The 17,454-nt window shown below is 49.0% G+C and overlaps 3 protein-coding genes across 3 annotated transcripts in view; 2 read left to right on the forward strand and 1 right to left on the reverse strand.

The window, feature by feature from the left end:
* Window positions 1-17,454, forward strand: part of LOC138732511 (scavenger receptor cysteine-rich type 1 protein M130-like) — a 283,984-nt gene that overhangs the window by 106,672 nt on the left and 159,858 nt on the right. The gene's annotated exons all lie outside the window — the stretch shown is intronic.
* On the forward strand, window positions 1,328-2,251 carry LOC138732552 (olfactory receptor 14A16-like). Its single transcript, XM_069879171.1, has one exon. It carries the CDS (start codon window positions 1,328-1,330, stop codon window positions 2,249-2,251), a length of 924 nt encoding a protein of 307 aa, XP_069735272.1.
* Window positions 10,659-11,270, reverse strand: LOC138732486 (olfactory receptor 14A16-like). The gene has a single exon (XM_069879093.1). The coding sequence runs from the start codon at window positions 11,268-11,270 to the stop codon at window positions 10,659-10,661; it is 612 nt and encodes a 203-aa protein (XP_069735194.1).

Genomic DNA, 17,454 nt, shown 5'->3' on the forward strand with positions numbered 1-17,454 from the left:
CGTCTGAGCAAGCCCCCTGCCTCCTCTCCTACCCAGCAAAGCCTCTGCCCTCAGGGCTCTGGGCTCCGAGGCTGAGCCCCCTCCTCTGCAGCCACAGCTCCAGTGCCCTCTCCAGAGCCCAGGGGCTGAGAGCAACTGCCCGGCAAGGTTGGTGTCTGGGAGGGAGCGAGCACAGCTGGGGAAGGGGAACGCTGTCTGCGTGCCCGGCTGCCTCTGCCCTGGCCTCTCGCAGCCAGACTCTCACTCTTTTTCTCCCTACTTCTCCCCTTGTCTCTGTTCTTGCTGTTGTTCTCTCATTCTCACTGCCTGGCTCTTTGGGGATGGGAGTTGCAGCTGCAGAGTCACCCACTGCCCTGGTGGCTCCATTCCTGCAGTTTTGTCCATAGGAACCTGTGTCCCAGCTTTGCTCTGAGCTGTGAGGCTGAGGGCAATGCTGTCAGTGGGGCTGGGGAAGGAGCTGAATCTCCAGTAATCAAATGTCACCTTGAGGACACTTGGCGTTCTCCATAGGTGTCCTTCCAAGCTGTGAGTTTCCCTCCAGGATGTAAACATGACTTGTCACATCTTGGTGTAACCTGTAAGCTCCATGGAGAAGCAAGGAGACACTTCAGCCAAGGAAATGCTCTTGGGTTTGTGAAATGAGCTGTGTGAGTCCTGGGCTGAAAGTGAGTGCTGAAACCTTAGGAAAGGGTGTGATACTAAGTCGTGTGAGGTGGATCCCTCTGCTGTCATCAGGGCCTGGTGGCTTTTCACTGTAACATGGGAGTGTGATCCTCCTCCGCCTCAGAAAGATGCAAGCCTAGGGCAGCTTGGAAGCAGAGCAAGGGGAAGAGCAGCTCCCCTCCCTCTTCACTGAGCCACAGGCAACGCTCTTGCCTCTCCAGAATTGCTTTGTTGACCCTGGATGCAATAGAATTACTGAGGTTTTCTATCATCCATGACAATCTCCAGCCAGGATTGGAGAGCGCTGTAAATAAATCTCTCCCTCTCAAACATGTTGGAGCTTGTGGTTTCTTATCACAGGGTGTGCAGATGCTGAGAATCCCTCTTACATTAGGAGCAGTTTTAACAACACTCCCATGACCCCCTGCTGCACAGAAAGTCTGACTCCTTGCAGACCCCAGGAAGAGATCCTGTTCCTTCTGGCACATTCAGCCAGCACCAAGTAAGGCTCTAGGCAGGGAGCTGAATGATGATCCCCTTGGAAAGGAAAAGCAATGGAGAGTGTGCATTGTGAGAAATGGCTTTAATGTTGCTCAGAGACATCACACCTAACTTGTGACTGTCTTTTTCTTCATGATTGGTGATTCAAATCCAGAGGCAGCAGATGTCCAACAGCAGCTACATCACGCAGATCATCCTCCTGGCATTCGCAGACACATGGGAGCTGCAGCTCCTGCACTTCTGGCTCTTCCTGGGCATCTACCCGGCTGCCCTCCTGGGCAATGGCCTCATCATCACCACCATCGCCTGCGACCACCATCTCCACACCCCCATGTACTTCTTCCTCCTCAACCTCTCCCTCCTTGACCTGGGCTCCATCTCAACCACTCTCCCCAAATCCATGGCCAATTCCCTCTGGAACACCAAGGCCATTTCTTATGCAGGATGTGCTACCCAGGTCTTCTTTGTAGTTTTCTTGTTTGGTACAGAATATTGTCTTCTCACAGTCATGTCCTATGACCGCTACGTTGCCATCTGCAAACCCCTACACTATGGGACCCTCCTGAGCAGCAGAGCTTGTGTCCACATGGCAGCAGCTGCCTGGGGTGCTGCGTTTCTCAATGCCCTGCTGCACACAGCCAATACATTTTCCCTGCCCCTCTGCCAGGGCAATGCTGTGGACCAGTTCTTCTGTGAAATCCCACAGATCCTCAAGCTCTCCTGCTCACACTCCTACCTCAGGGAGCTTGGGCTTCTTGTGTTCAGTTCCTGTTTATTTTTTGGCAGTTTTGTTTTCATTGTGGTGTCCTATGTGCAGATCTTCAGGGCTGTGCTGAGGATGCCCTCTGAGCAGGGAAGGCACAAAGCCTTTTCCACCTGCCTCCCTCACCTGGCCGTGGTCTCCCTGTTTATCAGTACTGGCTTTTTTACATACCTGAAGCCCCAGTCTTCCTCCTCTCCATCCCTGAATCTGGTGCTGGCAGTTCTGTACTCAGTGGTTCCTCCAGCACTGAACCCTCTCATCTACAGCTTGAGGAACCAGCAGCTCAAGGATTCAGTCTGGAAACTTATGTCTGACTCTTTTTAATCAGCAACAAACTGTCCACCTTGATCTCTGTTTCCCTTGCAATGCAATGTAATGCACTGCAGAACCGGTCTTTCTTTGGTAGCTTATTTAGATTCATTTGGGATTTATTTTTCTTGGTTTTAGTAAAGTTGTCCACAGAGAAATGTCATTGTTCCTCCCACTGCTGTGTCAGTCTCTTCTTGTCTTGTGTGACTCAGAGACAGTGCAATCATCGACCAGTGCTCTGTTCTTGTTTAAAGAAAAGAAAGGCCCCTGCAGTCACTCGTTTGTCCATAATCCTTCCTCCAGGAATTTATGCGGAGCTGCTAGATCACCTCCAGAAGTGGTGGGGAAAAGAAACCCAGCACAACGGTACTGCCAGGGAGAACCAGCACTGGGTCTGTCTAGAGCTGCTCTCTTGGCGCCTCTCTGATCTTCTGAGCCCCTGTGCTGGTGGAAGGTCTGAGTGCTCTGAGCTTGGTCACTCTTAGGCATTGTGGCTGTGCTGTGATCATAGGCAGGGACAAGCTATGGGCACCTCTGGGACAGGGATGATGTCCATGGGGTTGCTGTGGGGGCCTCTGGGACAGAGAGATCCTCATGGTCACCTCACCTTGAGAACAACGTCCCCCGGAAACTGCCTGAGTGCAGCTCTGTGATGTGCTTCCTTGGACCAAGGTCTCCGTGTCCATTCCTCATGGTGTGGAGCACCTCAGGTTCGTGCAGAGCACGGTGACCAACCCCAGCTCTGGGAGTGGCAGCAGGAGAACAGAGACACTGTGACGGCTGCTGTGCAGCCGCTGTGTGAGTATGGGGAGGGTCTGTCTCTGAGTCCCCTGTGTGTGAGATGGGGACGCAAGGTGTCCCAGTTCAGCCCCTTGATCTGGCAGCAAACAATAGGAAGTGGTTCCTTCTCCAACTTTAATCAGGAAAGGGAAAGAAGTCTTGACAGATGAAATTAAAAGTTGGATTTAAGAAACACAATAAAACCTCACACTATTCCTATCACTAAAACCTCCATTAATGCTCATGCTGGTGCCAGGGCTTGTTTTAGTACTAGTGGTAGTTGTAGAATCATAGAATCACAATTGTTTTAGTACTAGTGGTAGTTGAAGAATCATAGAATCACAATGTAGAATCATGGATTGGTTGGGTTGGAAGAGACCCTAGAGATCAGCCAGTTCCAATTCCCTTTCCGTAAGCCGGGACACTTTCCACTGGACCAGAGTGCTTAGAGCCTCATCCAACATGGACTTGAACACCGAAGCACTAGTAATAAAACTAATACTAGTTTATATACAATGATATCAAGGCATTTGGCCCAATTATAGGTTGGGCACCACCAGCAATTTTCCCCTCGGCACCCTGGGGAAGCTGCCCCACCAAAATCATCCCACATGATTCCCACACAAAGGCTATTTCCCTATCTGGCTGTACCTCCCAACCCTTTGCAGGGACTTTTACTGTATCGATATCTCTGTCGTTCTTTGCTCAGTAGACAACCAACTCCACCACAATTATTTATAACAAGGGAAGACGTTACCTAATGACATTTCTTACACACCAGTCCCTCGGCTCTTTCCACTGCTGGTCTCTCAGACAAGCCCTTTCTCACACAGCTCCAAACACATCAGGGGCTCATGGCCTTTTCTCATCAAACACTGAGAAAGTCCGTGGATTGGTATCCACCAGCTGCCCCAGGTCCTTGCTCTGTGTTTTACCCTGAAAGGTCTCTCAGACCCCATCTCTCCCAGCCTCTCCTTGTCCATGATGTGCTCCAGGACCAATCATCCTTCTGGCCTTGGCAGGACTCACTCCAGCCTGGGCAGGGTCTTCCTGTTCCTGGGAGCCTCGTACTGGGCACGACAGCCCTGATGTGTCCTGTGGTGGGTTAACCTTAACCAGCAGCCAGACACCCCCAGCTGCTCCCTCCCTGCTCAGAACCAGTGGGACAGACGGAGAGAATGAACCAGAAAAGCTCATTGGCGAAAAGAAAGCAAAGGAGATTCAGTGACCGGTGACTGTCACTGGCAAAGACGTGTGGACTTGCTGAATGTCGAAAAAATTTATTGCCAGTTAAGAAATGTTTGGATTGGGAGTACCTAGGACAAAATATTAAAGCTCATTCCCCTCCCACTTTCTCCCAGACTGAAATAGCTCCATGGCTCCCCATTTCTCTGTCTACCCAAGTCCTAGGAGGAGAAGGAGGATGGTGATGAGGGGGTTAACAGTAAGAAAAGAACATCTCTGCAGCTCTTTCCTCCTCACAGGTTTCCCCTGATCCAGCCTGGCTCCTCTCCATGGGATCCCACCATATTTGTGGTCAGGGGTCTGTGTGGCTCATTCCTTTCTCTCTAGCCATGGGGCAGTGTCATGGCCCTGACAAGCATCTCCTGGGCCTTCATGGCCCTGGCCAGCATTTCCTGGGCCTCCAACCACCCCTCTGTCCATGGGCCAGAAGACAATGAACACAGGAATGAATTTTAACACCAGGTTAATCTGAGCTGTAGGTGTGCAGACACAGACACAGCCTGGCCTGACCATGGACCTTGTTGAGTCAGACTTGCAGAGTCACTGCCCAGCTTGGCTCTTTATGAGGTGAACAATGGAACGATATCATAGCCATCAGAATTCCAGACCCGAAGAGATTCACAGAGGCCTAGGACTATTCTTCTTCCTTTCTTTCCATCAGGTGATCAGGTTTTAGAGGCGAGGCGGAAAAGCAGGTGTGGTTTCAGGGTGCAGATGATGGAAAGGGGAGAGCAGAGCCATCTCCTGACATGATATGAAGTCAATGTTTTTTTAAAAATGTTCTCTTTCTTTCATGGAGATCTTAACCTGGATGCTCTTAGATTCCTCTACCTCTTTGAGCAACTAAGGTGACAGTACCCATGTCCTTGAGTTGAAATTCTGCTTCCAGCCTAAAGCACCTCATGGGCTGAAGATGGGCCAGGAGACTGGCAGAAGGATCCCACTCCTCTGCGCAAGAATGTGGACGTTCCCAGGTGTCACAGGAGCCGTGGCCGACCAATAGCTGTGTCCATGGAGCCGATGAAACGACAAAATCCTTCTTATCGTGGCCTTGGTGCCTTGTTGATGTCTAAACTCTCTCTGCAGATACTGACATGGACTGAGCAGCCTAGTCTGACCTCAGAGCTGGCCCTGCTTTGAGCTGGCATTAGAACAGAGGCTACTAGAGCTCTCTTGTTCCTTAAGTTTTCCCATGAGCATAAGATGTAGAGACCCATATAGCAGGTTGCCCCGAGCCTCCCCAGCAGGCCAAAGTGTGTCCTCACCCCTCATGCTGGGGACCCCTAACTCCATCCTGCCAGACCTCCTCCAGGGCCTCTCCAGTTTCTCCACTTTCCTTTCAAACTGTGAGACTCACTGGGTCCTTTGGCATCGTCCTGGTGTCAGAAGAGTGAGGGCAGCAATTGTCTCCTTTGCACAGCATCAAGAGTTGTTCACTTCGCTCCCTCCCAGTGAGTATCAGGGGGTAAGCAAGAAGCTGTCAGGCGGACACAGCCAGGAGAGCTGACCCCGGCAGACCAGAGGGAGATCCCATAACATAGATGCCATGCTCCGTGATAACAAGTATGCCAGGACAAGAAAGAAATGGAGATTTTTATTGTTCACGGTGATCGGTGGTGATAGACAGGTGGGGTGTCAGTCTGTTTGAGGGAGGTGGCAAGTGATGGCATTTGCATTGGTTTGGGGGTTGGATTATGGTGGTTATTTTCTTTGTTCTTTCACCTATTAAAGTATTTTCAGCTCAGCCCACAAGTCAAAAAACATTTCCGTGGAGCATCATGGGCAGAGACCTAGCTAGCCAAGGAATGCCCTGAGCAGAAGGACCCAGGCACCAGGACGCTTGGTTATCCTCACTCACAAGAGGCCTCCACCAAGGCCATGCCCTTTCAAAAGAGATTTTTTAAAAGAAAACTTACCCTTCTTCTGAAAATTCCTCAGCCTGGAGAAGAGAAAGCGTCAGGGATAACTTCTAGAGGCCTTCCAGTACCTGAAGGGGGTCACCAAGAAAGAAAAGATTAGAAATATAAACTTTAAAATAAAACAATTTTTTCTAGGTCCACTTTGAAATCTTCCTCTTTAACCACACTGGGAAATGACTCCAAGGAGCTGTGTAAGGCTTGAAGACCTGAAGAAATCTCCAGGCAGAGAAAGCGCTTGTTAAGTCTTCCTGTGTTTTAATGAGACCTCAGCTTCTGAGAGGAGATGGAGCAAAGCTCTCAAGAAGTCAAAAGCAGAACTCAGAGTATGGAGAAGTATTAATTGGTTTCAGTGAGTATTGTTAGAGACAAAGTGTCCCCACGGACTTGTTAGAGCCGATAATTGGAGGCCATGGTTGCAGAAAGGCAAAGGCGCTGTGCAGGGAGCTGTGATGCTGAGAAAAGCCTGGGTTTGATTGATGAATCAGAAATGCACAGCCCTGACCCCCAGGCCCCCAGGCAGATCTGGCTTTGGCTACAATGACACTGGTGTCATGAACATTATCACATTTCTGAATAAAACTGGGAGCAGTTATTCCATATAATTCCAAACCAAGGCCTGAGATTCTGAGGCTCTCAGACAGCTCCATGGAGTTGTGGAAGAGTTGGGTCAAAAAGGGTAGTATCATAAAATGGTTTGATCATAGAATTGTAACAGAAAACTGTTTGAGAAGAGTCAGGTGATAGAAGAGTTGGATCATAGAGGAGTGATAGAGGAGTTCAGCCACAGAAGGTTTACAGAAGAGTTGAATCATTGAAGTCTCCTATCAGAATTGGGTCATAGATGATTAAGGTCATAAAGGGTTTATAGAATATTTGGGCCGTGGAAGAGTCGAGTCATTGAAGTGTGAGTGTATTTGGGGTTTAGGAGGGTTTGATCATGGAAAGGTCACAAAAGGGTTGGTTCAGAGAATGGTTGGGTCATAGAAGAGTCGTAGAACTGTTAGATAATAAAAGAATCAGGTCACAGAAGGTTCATAGAAGTGTCAGGTCACAGAAGAGTCATAGAGTCAGGGCATAGAAAGTCCCATCATAGAACAGTCAGACAACAGTCAGGTCATGGAATGAAGTGTTGTGTCATAGAAGGCTTGAGTCATGGAAGGGCCTGATTATATAAGAGACAATTCACAAAAGGGTTGACTTACAGATGTGTCAGGCCTTAGAGGAATAATAGAAGAGTTCAGTCATAGAAGGTTCGTAGAAATCTCAGGTCACAGAATTTTCCCTTACTAGAAGAGTTGAGTCAAAGAAACGTGAGAGTTTATTTGGATAATAGAAGAGCTTGGTCACAGAAGGGTCATCAAGGAGTCAGGTCATAGAAGTGTTAGGTCATAAAATGGTTGGGTCATAGATTATCCCGGTCATAGAGGAGTCAGGTCATAGGAAACCATAAAGGGATCATAGAAGACTTGACTTATAGAAGGCTTGAGTTATAGGAAGCTTAGAGTCTAGATGAGTTGCATCATAGAAGAATCGTGGAAGAGTGGGGTCGTAGGAGAGTTGGTTCATAGAAGAGATGGTTCATAGAAAGCTCATAAGAAGAGTAGGGTTGTAGAAAGTGTGTATCATTGAAGTATCGGGTCATAGAAGCACTAGGTCACAGAAGGGTCATAGAATTTTGGGTCATAGAAGTCATTAAAATGCAGCTTGTTGCTCATGTAAGAGTCAGGTCATACAGGAGTCAGATCACAGAAGGGTCAGTTAATTGTAGGTTTGGTTCATAGAGCAGTTGGGTGATAGAGGGGTTGGGTTTTAGAGGAGTCGGGTCAGAGATGCGTCAGGGCATAGATGATTTGTGTCGCAAAAGACACATAGAAGACTTGGGTCATAGCAAGTCAAATCACACAAGAGTCAGAGAAGGTCACAGAAGTGTCAGGTCATATAAGGGATGGGTCGAAGAAGAGTCAGGATATAGATGAGACGGATCATAGAGGAATAATAGAATAATTCAGTCATAAAAGGTTCATTGAGGCGTTGTGTCACAGAAGTCTTAGGCCATAAAAGATTTGGGTAATAGATGAGTCATGAAATATTTGGAAGAGCTGAGTCATAGAAGTATGAGGGTTTAGTCAGGAAAAGGAAAGAGCGGGTCATAGAGAGGTCTTAGTAGAGTCAGGTCATGGAAGTGTTGGCTCATAAAAGAGTTGGGTCAAAAATAATTCAGGTCATAGAGGAGTTTAGTAATAGACGGATGATGAGACACTATCTGCCCAAGGGAAATCCAGTCCCCTTCTCTTTCAGATATCCAGAAATACAATTTGAGTGGAAATTGTCTGGTCAACTACCTTTGGCTCTCCTGTTCATTCATTGGCCATTTGTAAAAACGCACGCAATGTGGGAGTGGTGCCAGCGGTCAGGGAGTATCCTCAGCCTCCATGACCTTTAGAAAATGATGGAGAGTGGCCTCACTGTGACACCGTCCTGCTCACTCAGTTCCCTGCGATGCTCCCTCTCCTGTCCGATAGACAGGGAAGGATTGTGTTTGCTCAGTTGATCCCTGATTTGATTGCCAGTCACTCCTGGTTATCTCCTGCAGAGTCCTGCCCTGAGTCACATGGGCCAGGGAGACCTTGCTGGGGAAGACAGAGACAAAGAGGACACAGGGAATCTCAGATCTGTCTACCACTCCTCTTCCTAAATCCAGCAGTGCCTACATAGGGTCTTCATTTCTTCTTTAGCTGTTCCTGAAGCAGCAAACACTCATCATGAGGCCCTTGAATGGCTTTTAAAGTTGAGAGTGAGTTTGCCTGGACCCTTGTGAGCTTGGAATATGCTGTCCTTGAAGTCCATCTTTCTTGTGTTCCGTGACCATGTTGCCCGTGTCTCCCACAGGAACGGCTCCAGCTGCTCTCACCTTTGCCCCTGGCTGAGGGAATTGCTGCCCATGGGGCTGAAGCCCTGCAGCTGTGGCACCAGGCAAGGTCATCCCTGCCAGGAGGAAGCATGGGACCAAGTGTCCAAGACTCCATGTGTGCAAAAGCTTTGGTTGGAGCTGAGACACGTCAAGGACAGAAGAGAGCTGAGTGTCTTTCCAGTCCCAGGTCTAAATGTCCAGGATGAAATGCCTGAATTCACTCAATGGAACACATCGTCCAGCTTGGAGATTTGAGATTATTCTCTGTCACCTGTGCTCCATCACATCGTACAGGATGGTAATAAAGACAATTGACAGTGCTGGCCCAAGCGCTGGTCACTGGGGGATGCCACAAGTCACTGGCTGCATGAAGGACTTTGTACCACTGATGGCATTTGGGCTTGGTCCTTCAGACAACTTCCCAGCCAGGGTCACTTCTTCAGCCCAGACTCTGGCTATGAGGACACACAGGAGACCATGTCCAAAGCCTTGCAGAATTCCATGTAAACAACATGCCCTTCTTTCCCTTATCATTTTGGTTCAGAAACTCATTTCTTGTTATTTGAGGGCCTGGAAATGGCTGCAGAACATGTGACACCCCCTTCCTAGGATTGAGGGTTGCCTGACCTGCCTGTAATCTCCCAATTCTCATTCCTACTTTTCCAGAAGATGGAGTTGGCATCTGCCTTATCCAAGGACCCCAGAACTGCTAAGATTGCTCTGGCACCTTTGAGAGCAAAATCCAGAGTCATGGACCAAGGTGATGCAGCAGACAGGAACACTTGCACTGGGGTGAGAGACCAGTGCTGGCAATGATGGTTGTGAGGGGCAACTCCAGGACGATTACCCTGAGGCAGATTCCCCAGGGTGTCCAACACACATGGGCACAGACCAGACCCTGCCCAGCTGCTCCTTCAGGACTCTCACAAGAAGCATGGTTGTAGTAGCCTGTCCCAACCCTGCAGAGCCATAATGATTACCTGTACACCTGGGCTTCCATCTGGGGGCAACTACTTGGAAATTCTCTTAAGAGAATCGTTGGGGAAAAGGCCTAAGCCTTCAGGCAGTGCTCTGAGGAGATCCCCTTGCTTCATGGAAAGGCTGTTGTGTCCCACAAGTGCCCACTGCCTGTCCCTGCCTGCGGGCACAGCACTGCCATGCAGCACGGCTGTGACCAAGCTCAGAGCCCTCAGGCCTTACGGCAAGGCAAGGGGTGAGGAGGAGAGTGTGGAAGTGGAGAGAGGACAGCCCTGGGAGATGAAGCGCTGGTGCCTGGCAGTGCTGCCATGCCGGGGCTCTTTTCCTCTCCACCCATGCCCACAGGAACTGTCCCTGCAGCTCCAGAAAAGCCTTGGAGGAACGACATCAGGAAACAAAAGTCTTTGAATATCCCTTTATTTTGTTTAAACACACAGAAAGCACAGCTCCTCATTTAAACCACCGTTCTGCAAGAAAGGAGAAGACAGTGTATTACAAACAGGATGGCAAGATTTTCCCAGCCGAAACATCAGGCACACCAATAAAAAATGCAGAAGCCAATCTAAGCCTGCTATGACTTGCACACTGACTATGCAAAAGGTGATGAGCACTTCATTGCTTCAGAAAACCCCTCAGATATCAGTTTCCCCACTGCATCCTTCAGCTGCTGGTTCCTCAAACTGTAGATGTGGGGGTTCAATGCTGGAGGCACCACTGCATATAGAATTGACACCGCCAGATCCAGGGATGGAAAAGAGACAGAGGGAGGCTTCAGATATGCAATCATGCCAGTGCTGACAAAAAGGGAGACCACAGCCAGGTGAGGGAGGCATGTGGAAAAGGCTTTGTGCTGTCCCTGCTCAGAGGGGATCCTCAGCACAGCTCTGAAGATCTGCACATAGGACACCACAATGAAAACAAAACACCCAAAAAATAAGCTAGCACTAATGTCTAGTAGCCTGTCTTCCCTGAGGTAGGAGTGTGAGCAGGAGAGCTTCAGGATCTGTGGGATTTCACAGAAGAACTGTTCCACAGCATTGCCCTGGCAGAGGGACAGGGAAAATATATTGGCTGTGTGCAGCAGAGCATTGAGAAACCCAGCGCCCCAGGCAGCTGCTGCCATGTGGACACAAGCTCTGGTGCCCAGGAGGGTCCCGTAGTGCAGGGGTTTGCAGATGGCAACGTAGCGGTCATAGGACATGATGGAGAGAAGGGAATACCCTGCTGAAACGAAAAAGGCAAACAGAAAGACTTGGGCTACACATCCTGTGTGGGAGATGGTTCTGGTATCCCAGAGGGAATTGGCCGTGGATTTGAGGAGAGTAGTAGAGATGGAGCCGAGGTCAAGGAGGGAGAGGTTGAGGAGGAAGAAATACATGGGGGTGTGGAGGTTGTGGTCACAGACGATCGTGATGATGATAAGGCCGTTGCCCAAGAGGGAAGCCAGGTAGAGGCCCAGGAAGAGCCAGAAGTGCAAGAGCTGCAGCTCCCATGTGTCTGCAAATGCCAGGAGGAGGAACTGGGTGATGGAGCTGCTATTGGACATCTGCTGCCTCTGGATGTGAGGCACTGAACAAAAAGAAAATTACAGTAATAAGTTAGGGGGGAGTTCTTTGAGTAAAATCAAAGCCATTTCTCACACTTTACCCTTGCCACTGCTTTTCAGTTTCTCTCAGCCCTTCTTTCAGCTCTGTGCTGAAAGAACCCCTGTTGGTGCTGGCTGAATGTGCCGGAGGACCAGATCCTCAGCCAGCTAGCTGCGAGGAGTTAGCCCTGCAGAGGGATCCACCTCACACCACCTAATATCTCACCCTTTCCTAAAGTCTCAGCCCCCACTTTCAGCCCAGAACACACACGGCTCATTTCAGAAACAAAACAGCATTTTCTCTCTAGTTGCATCTCTGCTCATCTCAAGGGGCCTTCACGTAGCACAAAGATGTGATAAAATAGCTTTGCATCCGGGAGGGAAGTTCACAGCTCAGAAGGACAACTCAAGGACAGCCAAATGTCCTCATCATGCCATTTGTTGAAGGGACATTCAGCTCCTTCCCCAGACCCACTCACTGCATTGCCCAGAGTCTCACAGCTGGGACAAAAAAAAGCTGGGACACAGGTTCCCATGGACACAACTGCAGGAACAGAGCAACCGGTTCAGAGGGTGACTCTGCAGCTGAAACTCCCATCCCCAGAGAGCCTGGCAGCAAGAACCAGAGAACAACAACAAGAACCAGAGAACAACGGCAAGAACAGAGACCAGGGGATAAACAGGGACAAAGAGATTGAGGGTCTGGCTGTGGGAGGCCAGGACAGAGGCAGCCAGGCACACAGACAATGCTCCCCTTCCCCAGCTGTGCTCATCCCCTCTCAGACACCAACCTTGCTGGGTAGTTACCCTCAGTCCCTGGGCTCTGGAGAGGGCACTGGAGCTGTGGCTGAGGAGGAGGGGGCTCAGCCTTGGAGCCCAGAGCCCTGAGGGCAGAGGCTTTGCACTCCCTTACACAAACCTGCCTGTTTACAGGTCACTGCCTGGGCGCGGGTTCCTGTTTGCAGGTGGAAAGGGCTGAACAACCTGATGGGTCCAGCAGAGGTGAGGCTGGTGTTGTCTATAGGCAGAGAAGTTATTGAAGGCATTTTACTACGGTCTTGACTGACCGTAGTAGTTCACTCAGAACTGCAGTCGAGGAATCTCAGGGTCCGAATAAACACGGAGTGCTCTATTTATACTTCTGCTTTTCTCTCACCCCCCTTACTCCTCTGGAAAAGGAAACAGAAAGCACAGTCATAGGGAAGATCCTTACCTTTATAGCAATCCTTGCCTTGACCTTCTCCTTGAGACATCCATTTGGAAATATTCTAGGAGTGACCCAGAGCTCTTTGAAGCAGAATGATTCTGCCTTGCTGTGAGTTTCTCCTTCCACTGACAGTTTCTCCCCACCTCACCAGGATCAACTGCCCTGGTAGGGTGAGTGCTGAGCTTGGAAGGTGCAGAACCTCTGTCCCAGCACACTGGGACACAGGGACCCTGTTTGGAAGGACAGCCCTGAGGAACTCAACGGTGCAGATCCACCTTTATACCTCCACAGCCATCAGCAGAAGGCAGCTCTTGTGTTCAGTCTTTCTGATGGTTCAGCGTGGAGTCCTTCACGTGATCCTCCTCTGCGCTAAAGAAAGTGAGATATTTGTATTTACAAATACCATGAGTTATGGGAAATGCTCCCTTCAGAAGATCCCTCCAGGAACGGCTCCTGCATTGTTCTACAGCCAGAGACTCACCTTGAGAAGGTCTGTGAGGGTTCCTCTGGCAGAGAGCTCTCAGTATCCTCCCACCCCACCCTGCCTTTCCCCTCTCTCTGCTCCCTCCTCTCCCCTTGCTGCCTGCAGGCAGTGCCCTCAGCCCTGCTGGGCTTTGCAGAGGAGCTGCTCCTGGACAGACCTGGCTCTTTGTAGCGCTGCCCACTTGCCACCAGCTCCCTCCCTGCCAGGAGCCCAGCCCAGCTCAGCAGCAGAGGAGCAGCCCAAGGCAGAGCTTTCTCTGCCCCCTCTGGGGCCCCTCGAGGTGTCCCTGGGGCTCCAGGGGAACCTGCTGAGAAACAGGCTGAAGACATCCCTGATGTTCCCTCCCTCAGCTGGGAAGAGAAACTTATTTCCTACAATGTTACTGCATTAATTGTGAAGGAGAATCACTGAGGAGGAGGAGGAGGGGGGGTTGCGCCACCAGGAAAGTGACAGATAATGATCTCATTTCCCCAAGCTGTCAGAATGGAAAGGGATGTAAGGAAAAGGGATGCAAGTCCCATGTGGTGAGGAGCAAGGCTGTCCATGCAGGGTCAGACCTCAAGGGATGCTTTTTCATGTTGCCCAGACCTCGAGGTGACACTCAGCATCAACACCCATTGGAGGATGCTTCTGTTTTCTGTTCTCTGAGGTGAAAATTAGTGATATATAAACATAAAACTGAATGTAGTTTTCTTAAGTGCATTTTGAAATCTTCCTCTTTAACCACTCTAGTAAATGACTCCTGGGAGATGTACAAGTCTGAAGACCTGAAGAAAATGCCAGGAAGAGAAAGAGCTTGTTAAGGCTTTCTGTACTTTAATGAGACCCAGGATGGATTTGCTGATGAGTACACAACCTCAGCTGCTGAAAGGAGATTGAGGAGAGCTCTCAAGAAGTCAAGAACACAACTCAGAGTACCTTGAAGTATTAATTGGTTTCAGTGAGGATTGTTAGTGTCAAAGCCTCCCTAGGGACTCGTTAGCACTGATAATTGGAAGCCATGATTGCAGGAGGGCAGAGGCTCTGTGCAGGCAGCTGTGATGCTGAGAAAAGCCTGAGTTTACCTGGTGAGGCAGGAAGGCTCAGCCCTGACCCCCAGGCCCTCAGCAGGGAGATCTGGCTTTGGCTACAACGATGCTGGTGTCATGAACATTCTCACATCACTATATCAGTCCAGGAGCAGTTATTCTATGTAATTCCAAAAAGGAGGCTGTAGAGTTAGGGGAGGAGCCGAGGCTCTCACACAGCTCCGTACAGTTGTAGAAGACTTGGGTCCTAGAATGGTTGGGTCATAAAAGGATTGGTTCATAATAGAATGACAGAAAACTTGGGTGTGAGCAGAATCATGACACAGAACACTTTAGGTCATAGGGGAATAGTGGAAGAGTTCACTTGTAAAAGATTCACAGAAATGTGGGGTCATAGAAGATTCCGGTCTTGAATGTGTCATAGAATATTTGGGTCATGAATGTGTCGAGTTGTAGAAGTGTGAGATTTATGCAGGTTTTAGAAGGGTTTGGTGATAGAGGGTTTCAGAGAAGGATCAGGTCTGAGAAGAGTCATTGAAGTGAAGGGTCACAGAAGTGTTATAGAAGACTCAGGTCATAGAAGTGCCAGATCGTAGTCATGTCGGGTCATAGAATGGTTTGGTCATAGAATATTGAAATCCTACAGGAGCTGGGTCACAGAAGAGTCATAGAGAAGTCAGGTCACAGAAAGTCATAGAAGGATCAATGAGTTGGGTTGGGTCTTTGGCAGCTTGGTTCAGATAAGGCCAGGGTCTTAGAAGAGTCGGGTCATAGAGGAGTCTTAAAAGATGGGGTTAACAGAAGAGTCAGGTCCTTCCACTGTTTGATTTAGAAGGTGCACAGAAGTCTTGGGTCACAGGAGGCTCATGGGCCATAGAAACTTCAAATTAAAGAAGTGTTGGGTCATAGAAGAGATTTCTCACACAAGCATCGGGTCACAGAGGAGTCATAGAGGAGTCAAGTCATAGGAGGGTCAGTTAATAGTAGGGTTGGTTCATAGAAGGGTCGGGTCCCAGAAGAGTTGTGTCATACAAGAGTCTGGTGATAGATGTGTCTGGTTGTAGATGTCATGGGGCACAGGTGATTTATTGCATAGAAGAGTCAGGTCATAGAAGAGTCATAGAAGACTTGGGTCATAGACGGTCATGGAAGTGTTGGGTAATAGAAAGGTCATAGTATATTGGGGTTGTGGAAGAGTTGCGTCATGGAAGCATGAGGGTTTAGTTGGGCAACACAGGAGTCACAGAAGAGTCAAATCAGAGAACTCCCCGTTTATATAAGGGTCTTAGAGAAGACGGGTCACACAAGATTTGGGTTATAGAAGAGACCTGGAGTCGTCAGGTCATAGAAAGTGATAGAAGGCTAAGAGAAGTATTGGGTCATAGAAGAGTTGGGTCACAGAAGAATTGAGTCATTGCAGAGTTGTTTAAAGGCTCTGCTCATAAAAGTTCTGTAGAAGGTTCCAGTTATATAAGGCTCACAGAAGTCAGGACATAGAAGACTCAGGTCCTACGAGCTCTGGAAAGGTCATATAAGCATCATTTCATACAAGAATTGGGTCATAGGTGAGATCACAGAAAACGTAGCTCATTTAAGTGTCTGGTCATAGAGGAGTCACAGATGAGCCAGGTCATACAAGGACTGGGTCGTAGAAGATCTGAGTCATAGAAGTGCTGAGTCTTGGAAGAGCTGAGTCATGGAAGTGGTGGGTCATGGAAGGATGGTGAGATGCAATCTCAGCAAGGAAAGCCAGTCTCCTTCTCTTTCAGACATCCAGAAATGGGATTTGACTATACAAGGTCTGGAGCACAGTCTTTATTTCCCCTCCTCCATTGACTATTTCTGAAAAGAACATGCCAAGTGGGAGTGTTGTCAGTGGTCAGGGAGTTTCCTTAGTCTCCATGACCTTTGGAGGATGATGGAGAGAGGCCTCACTGGGACATTGTCCTGCTCATTAAGTTCCCTGGGATGATGCCCCTCCTGTCCAACAGACTGGGAAGCATTGCATTTGCTCAAGTGATCCCTGACTTGATCCCCACCCACCACTGGTTGATCTCCTCCAGAGTCCTGCCCTGAGTCACAGAGGCCTGGGAGACCTTGCTGGGAAAGACAGAGGCAAAGTGGCTACAGTATCTTTCTTTCTTTTTTGTTTAACTGTTCCTGAAGCAGCAAATACTCATCATGGGATCTTGCATGGTTTTCAAGTTTATACTGAGTTCTTCTGAATCCTTGCTGATCTTGGAGGATGCTGTCCTTGAAGACCATCTGTCCTGAGTTCTAAGACAATCCCAGCTCTGTCTCCCACAGGAACAGCTCCAGCTCCTCCTGCCTGTGCTCCTGGCTGAGGGCATTGCTTCCCATTGAGCCTGAAGCCTGGCAGCTGTGGCACCAGGCAAGCTCATCCCTGTCATAAGGAAACCTGGGACCAAGTGTTCAGGAACCCACGTGTGCAAAGGCTCTGCTTGGAGCAGAGACGTGGCTGGGACAAAAGAGAGCTGAATGTGTTTCCAGCCCCAGGTCTAAAGACCCAGGATGAAATGCCTGAATTTACTCAATGGAACAGATCCTCCAGGTTTGGAGAACTGAGATAATTCCCTGTCACCTTCCTGCTGTCCTGTCTAATTTGGAGCATGAAAAGTGATTCTTATGTCCCGTTATTTTTGTAATAGGAGAAATGACACTGCAGGAAAGAAGTATCTCTGCCCATCTGAGGGAGGGAACATCAGGAGTGGCTTCAGTCTGTTTCACAGCTGGTTCCCGTGGAGCCCCAGGACAGCTCGAGGGAGCCCAGAGGGAGCAGAGAAGAGTCTGGTCATAGATGTGTCTGTTCATAGAAGTGTCAGTACATCGATAATTTTTGTCATAGAAGAGTCAGGTCATAGAAGAGTCATAAAAGACTTGGGTCACGGAAAGTCGTGTCACAGAAGACTCAGAGAATAGCTGGGTCATAGAAGGGTCAGGTCATACAAATGCCTGGTCATATAAGAGACGGTCACAGAAGAGTCAAGTTATAGACAGGTGTGGTCATAGAGGAGTAATACAGAAAATTACTAATGTATTACTTTATTCTATGGTGGCACT

Source organism: Phaenicophaeus curvirostris, chromosome 33 (assembly GCF_032191515.1).
Source record: "Phaenicophaeus curvirostris isolate KB17595 chromosome 33, BPBGC_Pcur_1.0, whole genome shotgun sequence".
NCBI classification, from domain to species: Eukaryota; Metazoa; Chordata; class Aves; order Cuculiformes; family Cuculidae; genus Phaenicophaeus; species Phaenicophaeus curvirostris.